Raw genomic sequence first — 21,671 nt, 5'->3', positions numbered from 1 at the left:
ATAATAGTTCATTATTATTATTATTATTATTATTATGACTAACACTTTGTGTTTGTAGAATCTGCAGTGTTTGAAAAACTAGACAACACACCATACAGATAATAAATTAAACAATCTGAAGGTCATTAGAGCTACCAAAACACTACTGGAGACATTACAATAGAAACATTTCTGCCATGTTAAAGCAGGTTTACTCATTTTATTCTACTGCAGCAAACTGTGGACACAGAGTCTCACAGGAAGATTAAACAGAGCTGGCAGGTGCTTTATCTGTCTCACGACAGAGTAGACAAAGCGCTTTGGTGTCACTGCAGACAAACGCTTGGTCATGCATAGATCTGGAGGCCGAGGGGATGGCGAAACCACAGCTCATAAAGACATCAACCCACAAGCATTCATCAGATGTGATCAAGTGCAACGTGGTTTATGCAGTAGCATCAAATGTGTGACTTGCACAGCAAGTACGCTCTCAGAAGAGGCTCAGCAAAGACCTCCGTCTGTGTATAATATATACGCACTACACTGTATAAGCAGGTTTCCTCTCACTGGAATTTATTCTAATTATTAAACATGAATTAAGAAGCGGTGGGCCAACTCGGCCCTGCAGGGCTGAAGAGTTACAAAGAAACGTGTGGTCTTGATTGCAGCTTTAACAGCTGTTACAGACAGCCTAGCATCCGTGATCTGAATCTGCACTTTCTGACTGAAGGGGTGTGAATTTAGATCAAAGATGATTATGAGGTCATGAAAAAAAGGAAAGGTGGCAAACTGCTGAGCTGCAGTTTAATAATTTAATGTATAATATGGCAAATTGTTGTTCTGTGCTGATGAGCTATTAACTGAGATGTGAACAGGATTACAAACGACGATGATCACAATGCCAGGAGAAACTGCAGGTGTAACGACGCCAGAAATACACGGCAGCCACTTCTCTACAGGAACAGCACAAAAAACTTTTCTAATGAGGAACTGATTTTTGGGCATTTCGTCATACAAAATACAGAGCCTCGTCTTCTATGAAGAAATGTGTGCGGATTTCTGCAGACTTTTGTTTTTCATGTTGTGATGCAAGAGCTACAGCACACACAGTGAAGGCATTCAGCATCACGGTTACATCAACTTATCCTATGTGAGAAAATTCTGGCAGCAGTGACATTAAAACATTAAGTCAGCAGAACCTGCAAAGTTCTTCAGTTTTAGAGGCACAGTTCGTGTGTGTGTGTGTGTGCGCACACTATGACACACCAGAGGATGAGTTCCTTTTTTTATTGGTTTAACTGTGGTTTCATTTTCTGTAGAAAGCAGAAACTTGCTTGTCACCAGGCAGGAAGCGATTGGGCATCTGTCTCAGATGCAGTAGTGGTTAAAAGGCATCTGGTTCCTTTTTCTAGTTGCCATTTTATTTTAACTCGTGCAAGAAGTGGGCTTGGTTTTGTCAGTGGCTGCAGTGCATCCTGCAGAGTTTCTGCACCCCGAGAGATAAAATTTAAGTAGAAACGATAAAGCTGCACCACTATGGGCGCATGCCACAGTCCTTTCTCACAGCAGACAGTGTGATGCACTACAGCAGAAAAAACTCAGATAATGCTATTAATATTAGTGGTTAGTGCATTCTGCTTAAGTAATGGTTTACTGGGAAACCTCCACCCTCACATTTAAATAGAAAAGAGTCTTACTTCAACTGTACTCACTGTATAACTAGCTAATAATTAATAATTTTAAAATTAAACTAAGCATAAAAAGATTTTTTTTAAATAGGAGATACAGCCTTTTTGTTAAAGTGAAGGAAATTATTACATAAAAGTGATTTACATGGATATGAATACTGGCGTGGGTTGAAATTTCTATTCTTCCCTTGTTTGAAGTGTTTGAAAACTCCTCGTAGTTGACATTTCAAACTCATCTCTACTCTGAATATCTCTACATCTGTCTGTTCTGCCCTTTCTATATATCTAATACACTTTCAACGTGGCAGGTATACTGGTGTAGGCTGGATTCAAGGCAGTGGCAAGTTTGACAGTATTTGGATGAAGGTTTTATTTTATTTTACCAAAACACTTTTTCTCCATTTGAGTGACTGCTGCCTGCTCCACTCCGTGTGCAGTACATACGTGGGCATGTATATTTGGCTAGCTTTGACATTAATGCTTTTTCACATCTCTTAATCACGAAGTTTAACCATCATGAGTAAGTACCAAACGCCTTCACCTCAACGTCAAGCATAAGCCCAAACTCCTAAAAGTCTTAATCCTCAAAGAGACCTATGGAGAGGTGAGCCGGCAACAAAGCTTTACCTCATCAACTGACAGTTTCACGCTTAACGTGTTTTATTTAATTTAAAATGGTTTCCTGTGACAGATTAATCAGACACTCAACATACAAATGAGTAAACAAAAAAACTCCCCCCAAAAAACTGCAGCCCACAAGTTGCCCATTATGTACAGCCCCGTACTGAACAGACATAGTTACACAAACACATTCAGCAGCTTTTTGACCACCTGCTCTGTGCAGGTGGTCAAAAAGCTGCTGAATGTGTTTAGGGGAAATCTGTACATTCTACCTGCACAAAAACAAAAAAACACCTGGGTTACACTTGCTAAACTGAAAGTGCACCACATTAAAAAAAACTGTGCAAACTCCAGTAAGGGAACTGAGGGTGGGGCTGGAGAGCTCAGTGATCATAGGACCAGAGAAACAACACCCCTGTCATAGAAGGCTCTGTCATTTTGACCCACATAATCAAGTGGAGGACAAGTTTTAATTCAAGCTGTCCCAGCCCAGTAACGCTCAGATTGGAGGTCAGCGAGTTCTGTCTATTGACGGGCTCTCCAGCCCTCTGCAAGCACTGCCGAGGCATACGAAGGTCTGAGGGGAAACTAATCTCCTCTGGTGATACTACAACGGTCATGTGCAAGCCTACATTTAGACATGCACAAGTTGCGATTTACGATATTTGTGCTCTTCTTGGTGTGACTAATAGAAGATGCTTGGCGATAAAAGGTCTGTTACAGTCTTTTGCTAAAAAAGTTGCTTTCTCAGCAACTACTTTGTGGTCTGACATAAAACCACAAGTGTGAGGCCATTGTTTTAAAAACAGAACTACATGATTCACCTTCCTGTGAAACTTTGACCGATCAGCTGGCTGGGGTTTCCTCTTGCGTTCCTCCAACATAAAAAACTGTTTGGTTCTATGGAAAAAAACTTTACTCTTGTCAAATTATTAACATATAACATGGCAGACTTTCATATGTAATTTAAAGCAGTTCTTAATTGTTTAGGTTTTAATTTAATTCCCTCAAAATTATTTTGAAAGGTGAGTCCCTGCAAACCAGCTAACAACTGCCAATCGCACTTCCCCACCGGCAGGATTACCAAGTGGCATTTAGCTGCTCTCTTATTCAGCGACTCAAACCCCACCATCCTTCACAAGATAGTTTTTGTTCTGCTTGGGAAATCCGACTGTGAGCTAGAGGGTCGCTCTAACCAGAAACCAGAGCATTTGGAGAACCAGTTCGCACGCTGAGCTCACTGAGGCTGCAGAGCTGGACGAGCTTATCATCGTAAAGTTCTTTTCATAGGAGGAACTGACATGAAAGTCAGCTGATTATTGCTGATATTTATTTTCACAAAGCGTATACAGTACTATGACTTTGTTTTTTTGCACTTACAGATGCACATGGCAGAGCAATGGCAGAGCAATACAACTTAATTCTGTGGAAAATGCTGACAACATCTGAACGCTTGTCCCTTCCAGAGAAGTTTTATTGAGTGTTACACTGCAAAACAGGAACTTAAACTGATTCTTACAGAAGTGTAGTACATACCCGTCCATCATGAGTGAGGAGGATGGAGTCGCTCTTTATGTCTCTATGAATCACACCCTGTGTGTGAAGGACAGACAACGCCTTCAGGACAGACAGACACACTGTGGCGATCTGCTCCTCATTCATCCTGCAGACAAACAGAGACACCAGTTTTTGTGATTCAGTTCACAGTCAGGAGTGAAAAGTTCTTGAGCTACAATAATGTGCATCACACAGGGTGTCTACATGCAAACACAAGTGCAATTTAAGACTTAAAGACCTCTTTTAGTACAACCTTAAGAGATACTAAAGCCAAAACACTGTCAGTTCCAAATAACATGAAATTAAATTATCTGATTAAACTGTGAAAATTAGCAAACAAATCATTGTTTACTTAAACAACATCACATTTTCTGACCTACGACAATCAGCACAGTTTGTTAGCATTTTCACAAGCTAGGCTTAAACCCTATTCACTATTCTCTGGTCATATGTTAATGAATTTGAACGTTTCTATTTCAGTAAACTAACGAGCAAATTGGCTTCCTCTTTATTGTCATCATTTACCCAGTTTCCATCAGTGTACTGCAAGTCTCCAGGCCTAAAATAACCACCTGCCAGCGCAAGATTTCAGTGACTCTGGTAAATAAGACCTATAACTGTTTCATTAGCTCATGCAGCTTATCGGTCTGTTACTGTTAAACATTTCCGCATATAAAAACAGCAAGATGGGGTGGTGAAACTAGCACATCCTACATGATGTATTACCTAAATGTTTTCAGAGGGACAGAAATTATTTACGTGACATGACTAAAATATTCCCATCACACCAATCCAGATTTACTTTATGAGCCCCTATGTGTGTTTTAGACTTAGAAGATTCAGTCTGCCAAACACTCTCACTCCTGTTGCATGGAAAACAACGTAAAATGACAGACTACTGTAAAGCAGTATGTTTCTGTGCTGAATAGATAGGAGACAGCGCCCCCTTATGGTGGAAATCATATCTGGTGAACGAACAACTTAATAAGGGGCAGCCTTAAATGGCTTAAAGCTTATGAAAAAGGAATATAATGGGCACAATGCCTAAAGTATTTTGGTTTCTTTCAATTAGCAAACATTTCAGAAAACCAAATCTATACAGTCAGTAACTTGGAACTAATTTTCTCCCACTTAAATTCCAGCATTCAGTCCTCATTAGCTTGTTTTTAATTGGTCCAGAACACAGAAGCTAAGCTAACAGAAACTAGCTAACATCACCTTTATTCTTGCTTCACTTCACTGCCTTACAGCTAAAGTTTGTATTCATTTTGAGACTTTATTAAATCACTAATAAAGCCTTGAACGGCCTAGCTACTGGTCATACAGCAAACATGGAGATCAACATGTGCACACATGCTTGCATCAGTGCCAGATACTTACATAGGCTCTACGCATATTCACTGCATAAGCATAAATTAAGGTTTAGTGTGTGTATATATTGGTAATTAATATCAAATATTGTTGCTGGAAGAACTCAGTAAACATTGAACTGGCTCAGTGATTAAGAAAATGAATAGACAGTTGGATTTTTACTCTTATTATTGTTATTATTATAGCCATTTAATACTGCGAGGTCCTGCATAAATGACTGATGTATAAAGTGTTTCTCTCACCTTGTGTGTGTCACGATGTCAGTGAGCGCTCCTCCCTCCATGAACTCCATGACGACCCAGAGCTCATCTCCCACCAGGTAGCTGTTATACATCTCCACCACGTTCTCATGGTGATAGTCCCGCATGATCACCACCTGCAGTTACCACACAGAGAGGTAGGATCATCACATTACTTTGATCGCACTGAAGCCCTGCCTCGTCACTCATGAAGGGAGTCCAGTGTTTAAAATCCAAGGTGGAAATCTGCAACTGAGGCGAAGGCGAGATGGAGCGTGAACCCCACAACGCTTGCTTTGGCAGCGCAGACTCATGAGATGTGTCTAAAGGCGACTTCTTACTTATTGGTTTTATCTTGAATCAAGTGTGGGGAGAGATTTCACGTATTTCTTACCACTCTGATGTATTAACATAAAAATCTATGTTTGGAAAAATGCGCTGGTGTCAGGAAAGCATCAAATATTACTTTTAGATTTGAGACTATTAAAAAAAAACCAGATCTGTATGAACAGAGAAAGATCTCGTCTCCTCTTTGGTTCAGCCAGCTTTCTGAATGCCTCTGAAAAACAAACGCAACATTTGTATTGACTGTGTTTAACCGTGCTGATTAAACTGGGTTACATTTTGATTGTTTATTGTGTTAAAAACTTATCTTCATAAATTTTAAATATACAAAAATGTAAATGAATCTGACTGAAGTTGCATTTTGGTTTTATTTACATTTAAGACGGTGTCCCAACTTTTCTAGGTTTGTATGTTTACCATAGTGGCTTTTCAAATAAAAGCCACCAGCAACGTCACACATTGACTTGTGTCAGTTTTTATAAAATAAATAAATTACAGACGTCCAGAGATCAGTGACCTCACAGCTGGTTAAGGCAATGGCCGTCAGTGCAGTAAACAGTGCAGAGTAGACGAGCCAACTGGAATAACCAAACGCTCTACATTCCCTACTTTTATGACGTTTTTGCCATAACCTGGCATGTTAATTCTGACTTTTTTGAGTTGCCAAACAGATCTTTTACCTCATTGAAGAGGAGTTCTCTGCGCTGTTGTTTCCTCAGGTCCATCTTCTTCACGGCGACCAGTTTTCCTGTGTTTTTCATCGTAGCAATACACACAATCCCTGTGGAGCCCTCACCAATCTTAATGTAGTGATCCAAGTAGGTCCGCGGATCGCCCGGATCGACCACCATCTGCAGCGCCGCTCTGAACTGCTCATGGGAAACTCTCTGGGGTTCCCTCTGTGGTGAGCGGCCCTGAGGAGGAGCACCCGATGCAGCGGGCCCAGACGGTACCGGGGGTCGTGGGGCTGGAACGTTGGGGTGAGGGGTGTGCGGGAGCTGGGAGGACTCAGGGGCCAGGATGGGGTGGGAAGAGTGATGAGGGTGTGGGTGGCTTATAGGGGGCTTTGAGCCAGAGGAACCTCGGACGGAGCCGCTAGAGGGGCCGTTCTGAGGTGAGGACTCATGGTGTCGACCCACCTGGAAAAGGGAGCCAAAGAACAAAATTATAAAATCTAAATGAAGCTTTTCTGTCACAATATCTTCCTACTCCCTGGACGTGAGGTGCATGAGTGTCAGGATTATTATGGAGCTATGGTAACTGTCACAAAGAAGGTAGCTAAATCTGATCTGGAGATCTGCCAGCAGGCTCAGTTTAGACATGTCTGTGATTTTATCACTGGTTCCCTGAGGTTTCCCACCCCTACCTGTCCTGTGGGGCTGCGTCCGCCATCGCTCTCTGTCCGCGGGTATGTGTTAAATGGCCGTGAGGCTTGTTGAGCAGTTTTCATCACTCCCTCAGACATTGGCAGATTTGGGGTGCGTATGTTGGGTCCTGAGAGAGGCCTCTTGTCCCTGGGAGACTGAGGACTGCCGTCCCGTGCCACGTAGCTGGACTTTGGCCTGTGGTCACCAGGCTGATCCCGCTGAGCCCCATGATCCCGAGGAGAGGGAAAGATCCAGAGAAAGTAAATTAATGGGAAGTATTGAAAGAGAGACCAACAGAGAGGAGGTGCTTGTACTGCCTGTTGCGCTTTTATTTTCTATAATATTTACTATAAATCGTGAATGGAATTGCACTTACAAAGTGCTTTTATACTCTGAGCACTTAAACCACTTTGTACTACAAACCTCATTCACCCACTCACACACATTCATACAGCGTTTAATTCTGTGGCTAAGCAACTATAAGAATTACTATTTTGCGAGAGTATGTGGGCTAAAGGAGCAAGGGGTCAAACTGAACCACAACCGACCTTTTGTTACAATGTTCATGTCAAACATGCCCAAATTTCCAATCATGATATCAGTGTGAAGCAAATGGCTTCAGATTACTCTTCTCTCAGTTTCAACATTTTTTTCCTCTACTTTTGGGTAAATGTGATGACGCCTTCTGTTTGTGAGGGGGGAGTCAATCCGAAGAAAACTGAGCAAGAACTGAGCATCAAAGAGCCTTAAAAATAATAACACAGCCGTGAATGTGAAGCCAGGTTCTTCCGTCTCTACCTGGTCTCTGTCCCGAGGCTGTCTGTCTCTGTGAGGGGGAGGAGGGGGGGCTTGTCTGTCCCTCTGGGCTCTGCTGGGCTCTTGGCCTCGGGGCTGCTGTTGGGGGCGGCCCTGGATCACCTCATCTGCCTGAGGAGGACGGACCCCGCGCTGACCCTGGTGGCGGGGGTCACCTCCGCTCTGCTGGTCTTGTCTGGGTCGGTCTCTGAAAATCACATCAACACAAATGTAAATACAGAACAGATATATTATAACTTTATATTATTTAATTAATTTGCATTTCTCCTTTATTTTGCATTTTATTTATTTTCAAGTCGTTTCCAGTTTAGTTTTTATTGTTTGAAAATGTTCAGTTTTAGTATTTTTATTTATTACAGTTTATTACAGAGGGTGTTTGTCAGTTCAAAATAGACTTTATAATATAAACATAGCTTGCAGTGAAGGCAGATGACTCACAGTCATGTTGACATGCCAAATCTGAATGAACAAAAGGACTGAAGCCTCATTAGGCAGGTTGTGTCAAGAAGAACGAAAGCAAAGACATTTCCCGTATAGTTTTCTTTCAGTTTAATTATTTTTGTAAACGGAGGTCATTTCAGTTGAGTGAAAAAACTAAAAAGCGGTGTGGTACACATTTTAGTTATTCCACCAAAAAAGATGGAAAAGCAATTATCTGAAACAAGATTTTGCACTTAAATAAAATAAGACAAAATAAACAAACACAGAAAATGTCTTTAGTTTTACTCTGGTGCAGATGTTTATTGAGACTGGGATGTCTACATGACTGTGCAGACAACCTGAAAAAATGCCACATAATAAAAAAAAAAAAAACCAAACCAAAACAAAACATAAACAGAGTAATAAAAAAAATGAAACTTAAAACACTAAAACTACTTAAACTATATAAGAACATTTCTGGTAAGTACACAATAACATTTCAGTATAGTTTAGATTTCATGACAATTCACTAAGTTTCTTCACTCGTACTTGTAGACTTAAACTTGTAGTTTTCTTAAACTAATCTAATTAAGTAATCCTATATTCATGAGTAAGAGTTATTTAGCTGGTCCTGAAAATATCTGGTGTGTAGGGAGTAACGGTGCCTTCCAGAGGAAGTCAGAATTGGAACACCCCCCTTATCTCAGCCCCATCAACCCTGAGTTAACAATCCAAGATGGCGGCAGTGAATGTAAACAGTATTAATTTGTGAGTTGTCATTTGTGACTCACTAAATAAGCCATGGATTGTCCAGTGATTAGGATGCATCCATGAATGTGCTGCAGTGGTGTTTTGTATTATGCTGTATTGGTAGTAATGGACGAATTGCTCTACCCTGCTTTTCTGTTTTTTCGACTTTACCGGAACGCACTCAACAGTTTCGGCATCCAACTTCCGAGGAATTAGGAACGCAGCAAATGTGCATGATTATCACTCCACGGGGAGCTGCACTTCATTGTCTCACCTGTCTTGTCTGTCTGAGTAGTGTCTGTATTGAGGATCTCCGTTCTCCTGCCCTCCACCTCCTCCTGAAGAGCTCGAGTCCCTGCGAGGGTGCGTGGGAGGACTCCCTCGCCGCAGGGAGTTGGAGCGAGTCACGGACATGGTGTCGAACTCATCCAGCAGCCATGTTAGAGACTCTGTTCCCATCCTGCTGCCGCGTACGATGGTCTGGAGATTTTTAAAAAAACAGAAGAGAGGATGCATTACAATCTGTAAAGTTAGCAGGTTACAAGGTTGGCAGTGTATGTTGTTTTTGTATAAAAATGACTGAAAACTACAATCACGAGAATATTTCAGATCATCTGTCACTAAAGAATCGGTATGATAAACTCAATCTCTGATTTCCGCTCACCTTTCGCGGTTCTACAGTAGTGATGATGGTCGCGTCGATAAAGGGTTTGGGCCTCTGCGCCGTGTCTTCGATGAGTGATTGCCATTGCCGCGGCAGCCCGACAAACTTCTGCTCCTGCTCATCAAAGTCCGTGTGCACACGGTGCTCAAAGTTGGACGGAGCTGAGATCTGGATACGAGACTTCTTCTTTTTGGCAAACATGATGGCAGCTGTGGCCGAGCATCAGACCTGTGTGGAGGAAGGAGGAAAGGGATGAAGGTTAACAGAAAATAACAGTGAGGAGAAAATGCAAATGTAAAACTCCCAAGTAAAATATGTAAAACACATCACACGTGCATGCTCACAGGCAGCGACGCTCGAAAACAACTGCTGTCAAGCTTTAAAAGTCACATCTCATTTAAGGGTTTTAGAGGCTGTGGATGAAGTCTTCTCAATGAATGACTTTCTAAAATTCTAAATTTTCTTGTCATGGTTTTAAAATGACTCAGGTTTAATTTGCATGGTATGTTTGATTAAGCTCCTTTTATCATGTGTTCTGTTGATTTTACCTGTTCTTTAAACACTCAGTTATACCATTTGTTTATTTTAAGTAATTGGTTTTTTTAATTTATCATATTTAAAGCGCTCCCCCCCATGTGGCTCTCTGTTTTATGATGAACCTGATGAAGTCCACAAACTGAAACTGATCAGTCAAATAATAAAGATGTTCTACACAGTAAGACTTGCTGGAGCTTCAACCTCGGCAGAAATATCAAACAATATTTTCTTAGCAGATATTTTTATTTGAAACATAAAAAAAAAAAAAAAATCTTTGCTTTGCTTGTCAGTGTAAATTCGCATGTGTTTTTGGAGACAGACTCAATTTAAAAAAAAAAAAAAAATACTAAACGAGTAGTCTTTTGTTGCACTGCTTTGGCCTCTTGTGGATGTTAATTGAGAGTCAAACAATTCAAAATCCTGTTTCTTTTTAACCATTAATCAAATGTGATTTTTGGCCAGTTTTGGCAGCCTCGGCGGCGTGTCACGTACATGCTCTGCAGTGAGCCATTAATAGCTCACATTATGCCAGATAAAACAGACGAATACACGATTCTGCACTTATCACTTAAAAATAATTGTGTTTTCAACTTATCATTGTGTGCGAGTGGGAGGAGGTCTCAGAACTTTTCCCACGCCCTTTATCTCATCCTGCTACATTTTCCTTGAGGACTGATATTAGATGGCTATAAGAAGACTGGAATAAAGAAGTGGTTTTAATATTTTCGATATTTAACTTGTTGGAAGGACTGTGAGGCCCCACTCAGGATTGACACTCGCTCTTTACTTCAGCTGAGGGTTCTGCCATCCTGCTCCCAGAAAAAGCCTCCACGTGCCCCTGATACTTGACAACATGAGCACAGGCCCACATGAGGCTCACCTGATCTTGCAAGTGGAAAAAAAAACTTTTTAAGCCCTGTAATAAACTGGCAATCTGTCCCGCCAATGAAGCTTTCTCATGTTTGACAGATGTCTACACTTAGTTAGTGACCTTAATAAAATCACCTGCTGTTGTGGTTGACTGAAACAAAAACCAGCATATGTTAGAAAACAGCAGTCTGGATCCAGTATGAAAAAGACACTCCCTGTAGTTAAGCAGGGGAATCAGGTAAAGCAGGTGACTGACAGATGAGGTGGAGCAGCGGGCTCATTACATATTTAAAAAAGTCAAATCTGAAAAGTTCCTACCTCAGCAAAATAACCTGATGATTTTTTTGATGTACTTAATTGAAGCAGTGCAAAAAATGTTAAAATCACAGTAAATGTTTTCTGAACTACACACCCCCAAAGTAGACAGATATGCTGAACCAAATAAATTTTAAACCCACTCCAAATATCACAATCTAAAAGGCAAAATCTTATTTTCTTCTGTGTGATTTTTTTTTTCTAAGAGCAACATTCAGCATCTGTCGTTGTGATTTGCCGCAAATGATCCTCTGCTTGCTTATAAAGACAGAAGGTAGAGTCTGATGGCTCCCTCTCCCTCTTAGCACTGGCATTACTCCTCACTGTCTTTTTGCAGTTCTGGTTATTCATTATTAGTCATGTTAATTATTAGTTTAGTTGAACAGTTTAAGTGATAGGCAAAGGTCAGAATCCAACAGCTCATTGTCTGGCTGGTTTCTGTACCATCACCACTCTGAGAGTTGATGACTAAGAAAAAATTCATATGTCGTATATTTATAGTAAGACAGTAAAATCTTACACGGCTTCATTGCACAAGAAGGATTCTGAGTATGTAATGACTCAGCTGGCCTGTTAAAAGCAGCTGCTTTCTACAAAATACTGTGCTCATTGGTTCAATTTGCTCATGAAAAGAACAAAAAAAAGAGAAAAAAAAAGGAGAAAGTCGAAAACAAAGTGATGAAAAAGATGCTAGGATGTAAGGATGGGGAGATAGAGGGCGGGGTGAGGCGATTGAGAGGGTGATCTGGGTGGGTCACAAGTGAACAGGGCATGAGTCATGTTGCTGAGCTCACAGGCTGCTGTGGTAATAAAGTCTTTCACAGCAGGAACGTTTGAAGTGAAGTGGGACCCGCCCAGAAACACACCGAGAAATGAGAGGTTCAGAGCCAACGACGCAGCACAGACACAGAACATCAGCACAGAAAAATAAATCAGGATCAACGTTGGCATAAGAAAAAAAGTGTCAAATAAAACCGATGAAGAAGGAAGAAAAACAGCAAAACAACAAATTCTCAGTCATTGCGTGCTCACTGCATTGATTTACTGCAGTAGTACTTATATTAGTACTTATAGTAGTATTATTTCTTGTTAAAGGTTCCCTGTGTGCTAGGGATGAGCGGGAGCTGTAAAAACAGAGGAGGTTCAAGTATCTCAGCATCATATTCACAACTGATGGGAAGATGGAGTGTGAGAAACCGATGCAGCTTCCTTTTGGTACTGTGGTTACTTCAATATTTTACTAATGAATAGCTTTTATTTTACCTAGTTACGAAAATAATTTTTAACCTTAGCTTGATGTTTCCTTACACCCTAAGGAACAACTCCCAGAATCTTCCTCCTGGTGAGGAACAAAGTTTATTATTTAACAGTAGTACTGGATCAGAAGTCAGTATCAGCAGATAATCAAAACCAAGGTATTGGCATCACATTTCAACCGGAAAAAGTTGGATTAATGTATCCCCAGTCATGAGCTCCACTTAGTTACACAAAAACGAGTCTGCTGGGTTCATCCTCAGAGATTGGATGAGGAGCTCGCAGCAGAGACACTGCTCCTTTGTGTCAGAAGAAACAAGCTAAGGAGGTCCCGGGGAGGTCTAACTAGGAGAGACTGAGGTAAATCCTGAATTTGCTGAAGAGATTATATATCATCTGGACTGAAAGCACAGCTATAAAGGAACTGGAAACTATTGCTATTGTCTGTTTCCCCCCCTTTGACACCTGCAGTATAACATATACGTCTTCCACAAAAAGATAGTGGCAGAGCACCTCGAAGGTATTTGTCAAGAACAGCATGATACTAGCTACCAGAGGTCGGATCAGTGAAGCAGGAAACAAGAGAAATGTGAAAGACAAGAGACGATTACAACCGTCAAAAAGCCATGTATGCAACTCATGACAAATATAAACAAAAATGAAATCGAGTGGGAACTCCGAGCATGTCACAAGTCTACGACAAGTATACAGTTATTTAAGGGAGGCTGAGGTAGGTGAATTCCCAACACAGTCAGATGGGATGCAGCGGATCTTAAAGCCGACAGCTCCTGACATGTGGTGCATGTGAGAATAGTGTAGATAGCGGTTGAGTAAACGAGCGTCATGTGTTTTACCTCCCGCGCACTCTATCCAGGAAGCTTCCTCTTAAAACAAACCAAGTATTTCCAGTAATGTGAACGTGTCTGAAAAAGGCCATTTCCTCTTGATAGGATAAAAAAATCTAATGAAATGAATGGTAGACAGAGATCAGCTGTGATTTATATATGCAAAGCTGTTCTCTCAGTTTTCTCAACAGGATTATCAAACACAAATTCCATTGGAAAAGAGATGAACTAAGATGAAAACAGAAAGAGATAGGTCATTAACCTATTTTTTTATTCTCTTCTATGAATTTTAGTGACATCTGTACAAGAAGCGCTTGTTATGTTCATGTCTCTGTATGAATGACTGGAGAAGGTCAGGAGGAATTAGATTAGAAGTCTGTCGCCTTCAACATTTCCAAGTCAAAACGCTGATTCAGTTCCTAAAAGTAAACAAATACAAAATGGTCCAAATTTCTTCAGCTCCAATAAAATGATCACATCAGGAGTTAGAGATGTTGGACTAGCTAACTACAGAGCTGTGGTTAGGCTAATATTAACACATCAGAACAGGAAAGTGGGATGAGGGTTAAACTGTACTCAATAAAAGTTCTTGTTGAGGGTTCCTGATGGACAAATGCTGTCATTAATATGTTGCTGTGTGGTTTGTTTTACTTGGAAGCTTATTGCCCACACTGAAAACTGTGAGACCTACTACGCATGAATATTGATCACAAAACTTTTGAGGGGATGAATAAACAGTTTTTGGGAGCTCGCCTCTGTTCAAATAACATGACATGAAGAACTGCAGCACCTTAAAAAGACGAGAAACGGAGTCCACACGTCAGCATTTCACAAGCAGACAGGAAAAGCTAACACTGGTGCTAATGCTAATAATGTTAAAAAACAAACAACAGCATCTGGAGGTCATGTGTGAAAACAGCCACTCTTATTGTTTTAGGTTTAGTGAGCAAAGCTGAAGCATGCAGACTTTTTTTTGACCAAATCAAAAAATTTAGCTTTACATCTGGACACACATTCAGTTTTTTCCCTGGAATCCCCACCCAGCTCCCAACTCTGGATTTAATTCCCATTAGCAGAACTGACTCGCAACTGACTTGCAACAGCACAGTTACAACATGGATGATAAATGCCTCTTTCCAGTTATAATGAGTCTGGTGACAACAGGGAGAGGAGAATAAATCACCACAGAGGCCTATCATTAGTGTTTGGGCTGAGACAACAAAACAGTCAGTCAATGCATCTGAACTGAAAGAAAGCACTGCCTCAAGGAAGGATAAAAAGTTATGACAAAAGACTGAGGAGGATTACTACACTACAGTAACACAAACCTTATACTCCTACATAAGGCCTGTTACATACAGGAAATCAGTACAAAAAACATACATATGAGGGCTGATAATGACATTGAGCATCTCCTATTCGTAGATGGCGGTCTGGCCTTGAATCAAAGAGCCCTGCGGCTTTCAAATCCTCTGCTTTTTTCTTCCTCCTGCATTTGAAAATATGCGGAGGTCTGAGCCAAATGGCTGTGGGTGAAAAACAAGATTTTACTGCTGCCTTCAAGAGCCAAGAAATGATAAGATTCATAAGTAACGAAGGCCGAGTGGCAAACAGTAAACAGATTATGGAGCTCTGACCTCAGAGATCCCGTTTGATTTGAGAGCGAACTTTCTTCTTTCACAGGTTGCTTCACTGTTGCATGAACAAACCTAAGTGTGTGGGTGCAAAGACAAAGTTTACATGAAAGGACAAGTGAGTCCAGGCATGCAGTTCAATCAGGAGATGATAACTGCACAAGCCTGTCAGGACAAAATAACAACAGAGATGAGTCAGTCACTCATTCATCCCAGCACACAACACTGAATGAGCGCGTTTAAAACGGTGCATTCAAGTGCACTAAACTGAAGAATAACCGGGTACATTTTTGTTTATCAAACAGACAAAATTGATGGAAAAATACTACTACTGTTATGTAAGGGGATACAGGCTCCCTGCCTTTACCCACACTTCCTATTATATATGATGTGTGAACAGCTGATTTGACTGGATCTGAACTTAAACTAAATTACAAGACAGACAGCTGACAGCCTGCCAACACCTCAGCTACACGCTGCCAAAATCAGACCAAAGGAGAAAACTCCAAAGACAAAGGTGAAACCATGAAAGATTGTTCCTCATGTTCACCTTTTGAAATCTTTAACCTCCTCTTGACAGATCTTGTTGATGGAAGGATCTCCTCCCGTCACAGAGACACGATCTGAATTAAACCCTAAGTTTCAGCTTTAAGGAAGGGGTCAAAACAACAACAACAACAACAGCAGCAGCAGCAGCAGCAGCAGCAACAACAAGAACATACATACAATTAATGAAAAAAAGACTGTTTATCCTTTTTTCATGAATGCTGGAAGACAAAGTCATAAGTGACAATTAAAAAATTTTGTTGTACTATTCATAAAAGGTCTCAAACTATTGGTACAAAAATAAATGGTAAATGGTACATGGCCTGTATTTGTATAGGGCTTTACTAGTCCTGCCTAGGGACCCCAAAGCGCTTTACACATCGAGTCATCCACCCATTCACACACACAATCACACACTGGTGGAGGCAAGCTACAGTTGTAGCCACAGCTGCCCTGGGGCAGGCTGACAGAAGCTTGTTATAATAAATATGCTTGTTAGTAAAAAAAAAAACATTTAGCTGAAGTTGCATTTTTCTTTGCATATTTCTTTAACATCTGGGCCTATAAAAGTCCACTGATCTCAAAACAAACTAGGGCTGTGCGATATGACCAAAATCTCATATCCCAATATTAAGACATCTATCGTCCGATAACGATATAAATCACAAAAATGTAACATTTTCTGTAAATTCTGTGAATGTCGGGCAGCTCGACTTGCGTGAAGTGTTTCCAGCTGGGCTTGTAACAGCCGCCGTTTTCTTTGTGAGTATTTATCACACAGCGTGCTGCGGGGAAAAGCCTGTTCTAACGTTTGAGTCTAAGGTTTATTTTTTAGCATCTGACGGCTCTTTTTTGCTTCTCATCCGTAAATACTCTGCATCTTTCACGTGATTCAGTTTATTTTGAAAAGTCTCAACAGGATCTTGAGCTTTATTGTGAAAGGTTTATGTGGAAAATAAACAAGCAGACATGCGGTGGTTTTACCGTCGTTGTTGCTAACAACAATGCATAAAAACAAGCGCTTCTCCGTCTGTAGTGTGGTTATATAAAATATAAGAGAAAGAGAGAACTTTAGGAAATTAATATAGCCACTACAGTGACCATCAAAATAATGAAAAAATATTGCCGTAAACAGTTTATTTTGCGACACCACAAAACAAACGATAGCGTAAAATGAAACGATAGACGTTTTTATATCGTCATCCGATATATATCGTTATATCGAACAGCCCTAAAACAAACACATAAATTAATGTGTTTGGAGACCAAACTAGACACCACTCTTCTAGCTTTTACTGTTTAAAAAAAAGTTGAAATAGAGAATACAGAAAATATACAAAAGATATGAACTTCAACCAGAGGTTAACGTAACTAAGTGCCTGAATGCTCTGCATAATTTAGCAGCCAACAATTGTTTTTTCAGAAGTGAGTAAAAGTTTTAACTGAGCTTTGTTTGAAAAGCAATTTCATTCTATCCAAGTAAAATTTGCCTAACAAGTTAATAATATATCTTTGATCAGAGATCTAAATCGTTCCAAAACAATCCCACATGTGCAAATGGATTAAATAAACTGGACAACTAACATCTAGGCAGCACGTGGTGTGGTCATAAATATTTGTCTACCACCACAGTTGACTTTAAAACAAAGTCCAGACTTTTTCATCAACTGTTTAGGAATTACACAGGCCCAATATTTCTGGACCTGACTGTGTTCTGGCTGGCACAGCTGGGCTGGATAGGAAATGTCTTGCTTGGTTGAGCTCTTGATTGTTTGGCTGTCACAAATAGGTAAAAGGGGACAGGACTGCACTGCACCACCCCCTCAAACACTGTTAGAGTACATCTATAATTTGTCCTCTCTGAGCAAAACAAGCACATCCCTCTCTAAACACAACAATCAGTGTAGTTACAGCTCCCCTGTATTTTCCCCTCCCTCCTACTAAAAAAAGAATAAATCCATCTCTCACCATCCTCTCTCCTCACCACTCGCCATTTAGCTCTCAATCTGCTCCCAAAATTCCCTTCAATATCTCCATCTCCCCGTTCTCCTTTTCCCTTTAAGCGTTTTCCATCTCCTCCCCCTCCTTAATTTAACCTCCTCTGCCTTGCTGTATGCCTGGCTGAACCGTGAGAAAGCCTGTCTGGTCAGTGGGGCAGAGCCGGGCTGATGAGCTCTGGACGAAGCTGCTGTCCTCTGGCCTGTTTCACGTATTGTACATCATGGGTGGTCTGCACTCTGAGAGACATCGAGAGGCGGTGTAATGACGGGGACCGCACTATGAAAGGCTGCTTCTGAACTGGCACCAGATCCAAATATACAGTACACAGAGGGATTTGTTAGGAATGATCCCTCTGATTGTACTGCAGACATATGTTTGATGTGGCTCTATTTAACTTACAAATGTCTCTCTTCTTCTCTCTTTCTATAACAACATCAGTTGGCTAAATGGCAGTCACAGTCCATTTACTATGGCGCAGTATGAAAAGCCTGATTTTTCAGTGGTTATTTAGAATAAAGCAAAATCTAAAATAGCACCTGAAACAGATTTTAGGTTCAAGTCTTCCTGATCAAAGGAAATCACCAGGACTTTGATTTTTAAGAAGTTACTGAGTATAAAATACATTTCTGTTCACCATAAATAACACAAAAATGTCTATTTTCCTTTTAATCAGGTAGCAGCAACTCTTTGCTTTACCTATATGTGAAACAATTGTACCATTTTGAGTTGGAAAGATACTATAAAGTTAATTTTTATTAGTATTATTCTTTTCCTCTCTAAATTTAATTAAAGCTATCGACAGGGTGTGAAGAAACAGCCACTATGACTTGAGGAGATATCAAGAACAGATATCAAATACAACCATGCACTAGCACTTTGCTGCACTTTGATGCAATACCAATTTGCACCACAAGATGGTGAAACAAGGTAATGCCATCATTATTTAAGCAGTCAAATCATTAACACTACATTCTATTTAGGAAAATGCAAAGCCTCCCTGAAATGAAACCAGAAGTATAAAAAAACAAAACAAAACCAAACAACCCAGCAACACATATCTGGAAACATCACCAGTCCCACAGGTAAAACACTGCCCCCTGCCAGTGAATGTTATATTTTTCCTGAGGGTAATTACAGAAAGTACCTTTAAAAATGCCACAAAAAGGTAACCTCTGGGTGAGCCAATGGTTAAAAAAAATGAACCTTTTAGTTTAAAATTAATGTATTTTGAAGACACACATGACCTCAGGAGATAACAGAGGAGTTAACACCTTTCTTCTTACTATAGCAGGCCCACCTTGTCTTAAAGCTTTAGTGAACGTCAAAGACATAATTAGTTATGGACATCTGCTCTGCATGCATTACAGTTTTTGCTTCCTCCAAGCTAATTGTTTTTCTCCATTCAGACATACCTCACATAGCTAACTTTCTAAGGATGCACTTACGGCACTCAGGTGTTGATAAACTTCAGTAAGTCAAACTAAATCTTTGAGACAGCATTATAAATTAGACTATTATGCCAAGTAGCACAGATATTCATCACCCCATGTAATAACTTGTTAGTCAGTGATCTTACTGCATAGAAACCAGCATTGTCATTTTCACCAACTAAAGACTAATATCTATTTTCATTAATAAAACAGTTAAAAATAAACAAATGCAAATACTGTTGTATAACTATGTCACAATCTCCCTGGCTTTACCAAAGAAGAAAAAAATGCTGCAGTTAATAAATTGTGAAAATATGAAAGTTACATTTGCAAGTAAGACCATTCAGTTTTGCTAATGTGGAGTAAAAAAGTCCCTCAATCTATAAAAAAAAAACAAACCCTCAAACAAACTTACAAATAATTAGATATCAGATCAGTTCAATTTTTATTTGGTTTTCACAAGTTTGAAGGCCCCTTCAAATATTGCTGACCTATCTTAAAGCTGTTGGACCGTGGGAATATGTTTAATTAAAGCACAGAAACTCTTATGTTTACATGAAGTCACAATGACTGATAAATGCTTTAAATTTAACAGCCAGGCACATTTTCTAGGGCTGAGGTATTAAATGGTCTCTAAATGATACCTGGTAACCTGCCAATGCAACTGGTGGAGTGCAGAGCTGCCAGCCAAGACCAAAAAACTAACCCGAATGTTTGTCAGGCGGTAATTTCTCACGCCTTGTCTCACCAAAGCTGAATACACAGGTAACAACTCTGGAGTGAGATGGAAACAGAGGGGGGTTTAAAGAGTGAAGCACCAGAAAGCGAACTGCAGGATTCAGGTTACCTCTGCTGTTTGCTGGTAGTTGTCACTGTTGTTGTGGTGTGCTTACATTAGCTTTCTTCTGCAGAATCAGGGCTGATAATTAATAGCCTGTACTCTCACTACTGCACACACACACGCACACAGATAGAGAGAGGACAGTACTTCTCTCCCAAAGTTTCACAGGTTTATAAATGCAGTGCAGAGACACAGCACACTGACTGCTCTCACAGCATCAGTCTGTTCATAACACGGAGTTTATATACGACAGTCTAAATTTCAGCATCACTGCAGGGCCAACAGAGGAGGTGAACATGAACCTATTACTGTAGCACTTTTTGCCCTCAATAAAGCAGAATAAGTGGCTGAAATGCACAAAACTCCATACAACCCTGAGACCATGACTGAAACAGGTTATTACAACTATTATTAAGACTTTTCATGCTTCTATTTCAGAGAAGTAAGATCAGGCTCTGAGACCTGGACAAACTTTAAAAAAAAAAAAGAAAAAGAAATTATAATTCCAGTTGAAAAATGCATAAGCAGCTGTGTCTCCTTTCTCACCAGAAATCCTGCACTTTCCTGACATTTTTGGCCATCTGATAGAGAAAGATGCATTTTAAGCTTAAATTTAAACCCCACTTGAAAAAAAGCATTAAAAATCACAGTCCCACTGAGCTTCCTGCAGTGGAAGGCCTAAATGTTTTACATGTGGGAAAAACTGCTTATCCTGAACCTTCACCCTAAATTTTATTACAGTTTTATTACTCATTATTTTACCCTTTGTAAAGGAGCCTAATATCTTTTTCAAAAAAATTAAAATAAAACAGTGCTTAAATTATACTTCCTCACGTTTTGTGTTCAGCTCCCGCTGAACCAAGCTTCCTCACAACTCTTACCACAAACACAGGTTCACAATGAATCGCCATCCTCCCCCTCTTATCTCCATGTGTCACCAACACTTGTGCAGAGAAAGACACATGAGCGGGACAGCGGGGTCCAGCAACTGTCCTGACAGCCGCAGACATGAGCGGTGAGCAACAGGTTTGAATGGGAGCAGCGGGTGGTGAGGGGGAGGTGGGGGAATCATCCCTCGCTGCTTGCTTTCTCACTCCCCCCCCTCCCCTCCACACCAGGCAAACAATAAAGTTATTATGCTTTTTTCCTGACTCACAGTTAATCCACTCGGGAAGATTTCAACAACAGAGTTTCGTTGTTCGGATTAACTTTCCAGCGCAAACAACCCAGCGAGGAGCAGCGCGCTTATTAAGTGGCTTTCCACGCGATAAACGTGGAATTTCACACGCCTTTATTTCGCCTTTCAGAGCGGAGGATACTCACTTTAAAGCACAGGTACTCCGTTTATCCAGCAGGACACACTATCCACCTGATCTCATGTCGGAAACGCAGCGGAGGACGAAGGGAAAGCACACGGAGAGGATCCCCGCAACAGCCGCAAAGTTACTTCCGCGGAGAAATCCAGTTCAGCTCCGCGGAGGAAGCGCCTCTGTCTTTACTTAAAGACACAGCGAAGTGGACACGAGTGAAGACACTCGGCGTCAGCGTGAAAACACACACAAACACAGGAACGCTGTAGCT

General features: G+C 40.6%; 1 protein-coding gene across 3 annotated transcripts in view; it reads right to left on the bottom strand.

Annotated features, from left to right (window-relative positions):
- Positions 1–21,671, bottom strand: part of pak4 (p21 protein (Cdc42/Rac)-activated kinase 4) — a 45,928-nt gene that overhangs the window by 11,599 nt on the left and 12,658 nt on the right. For 2 of the 3 annotated variants that reach the window (XM_005461136.4, XM_005461138.4), the window contains exons 2-8: positions 9,818–10,045; positions 9,428–9,633; positions 7,966–8,170; positions 7,167–7,385; positions 6,481–6,939; positions 5,459–5,592; positions 3,825–3,951 (exon numbers count right to left, since the gene is read on the bottom strand). In XM_005461136.4, coding sequence (XP_005461193.1) covers positions 3,825–3,951; positions 5,459–5,592; positions 6,481–6,939; positions 7,167–7,385; positions 7,966–8,170; positions 9,428–9,633; positions 9,818–10,018 — 1,551 coding nt within the window. In that variant the 5' untranslated portion in view covers positions 10,019–10,045. Of the gene's footprint in view, positions 1–3,824; positions 3,952–5,458; positions 5,593–6,480; positions 6,940–7,166; positions 7,386–7,965; positions 8,171–9,427; positions 9,634–9,817; positions 10,046–21,413; positions 21,660–21,671 lie in introns of those variants that run through there. The other variant, XM_005461137.4, reaches the window with a different exon arrangement.

The sequence above is a fragment of the Oreochromis niloticus genome, linkage group LG14, assembly GCF_001858045.2.
Source record: "Oreochromis niloticus isolate F11D_XX linkage group LG14, O_niloticus_UMD_NMBU, whole genome shotgun sequence".
NCBI classification, from domain to species: Eukaryota; Metazoa; Chordata; class Actinopteri; order Cichliformes; family Cichlidae; genus Oreochromis; species Oreochromis niloticus.
The sequence above is the reverse complement of the archived record's forward strand: the minus strand, read 5'-3'. Positions and strand labels throughout refer to the sequence as shown.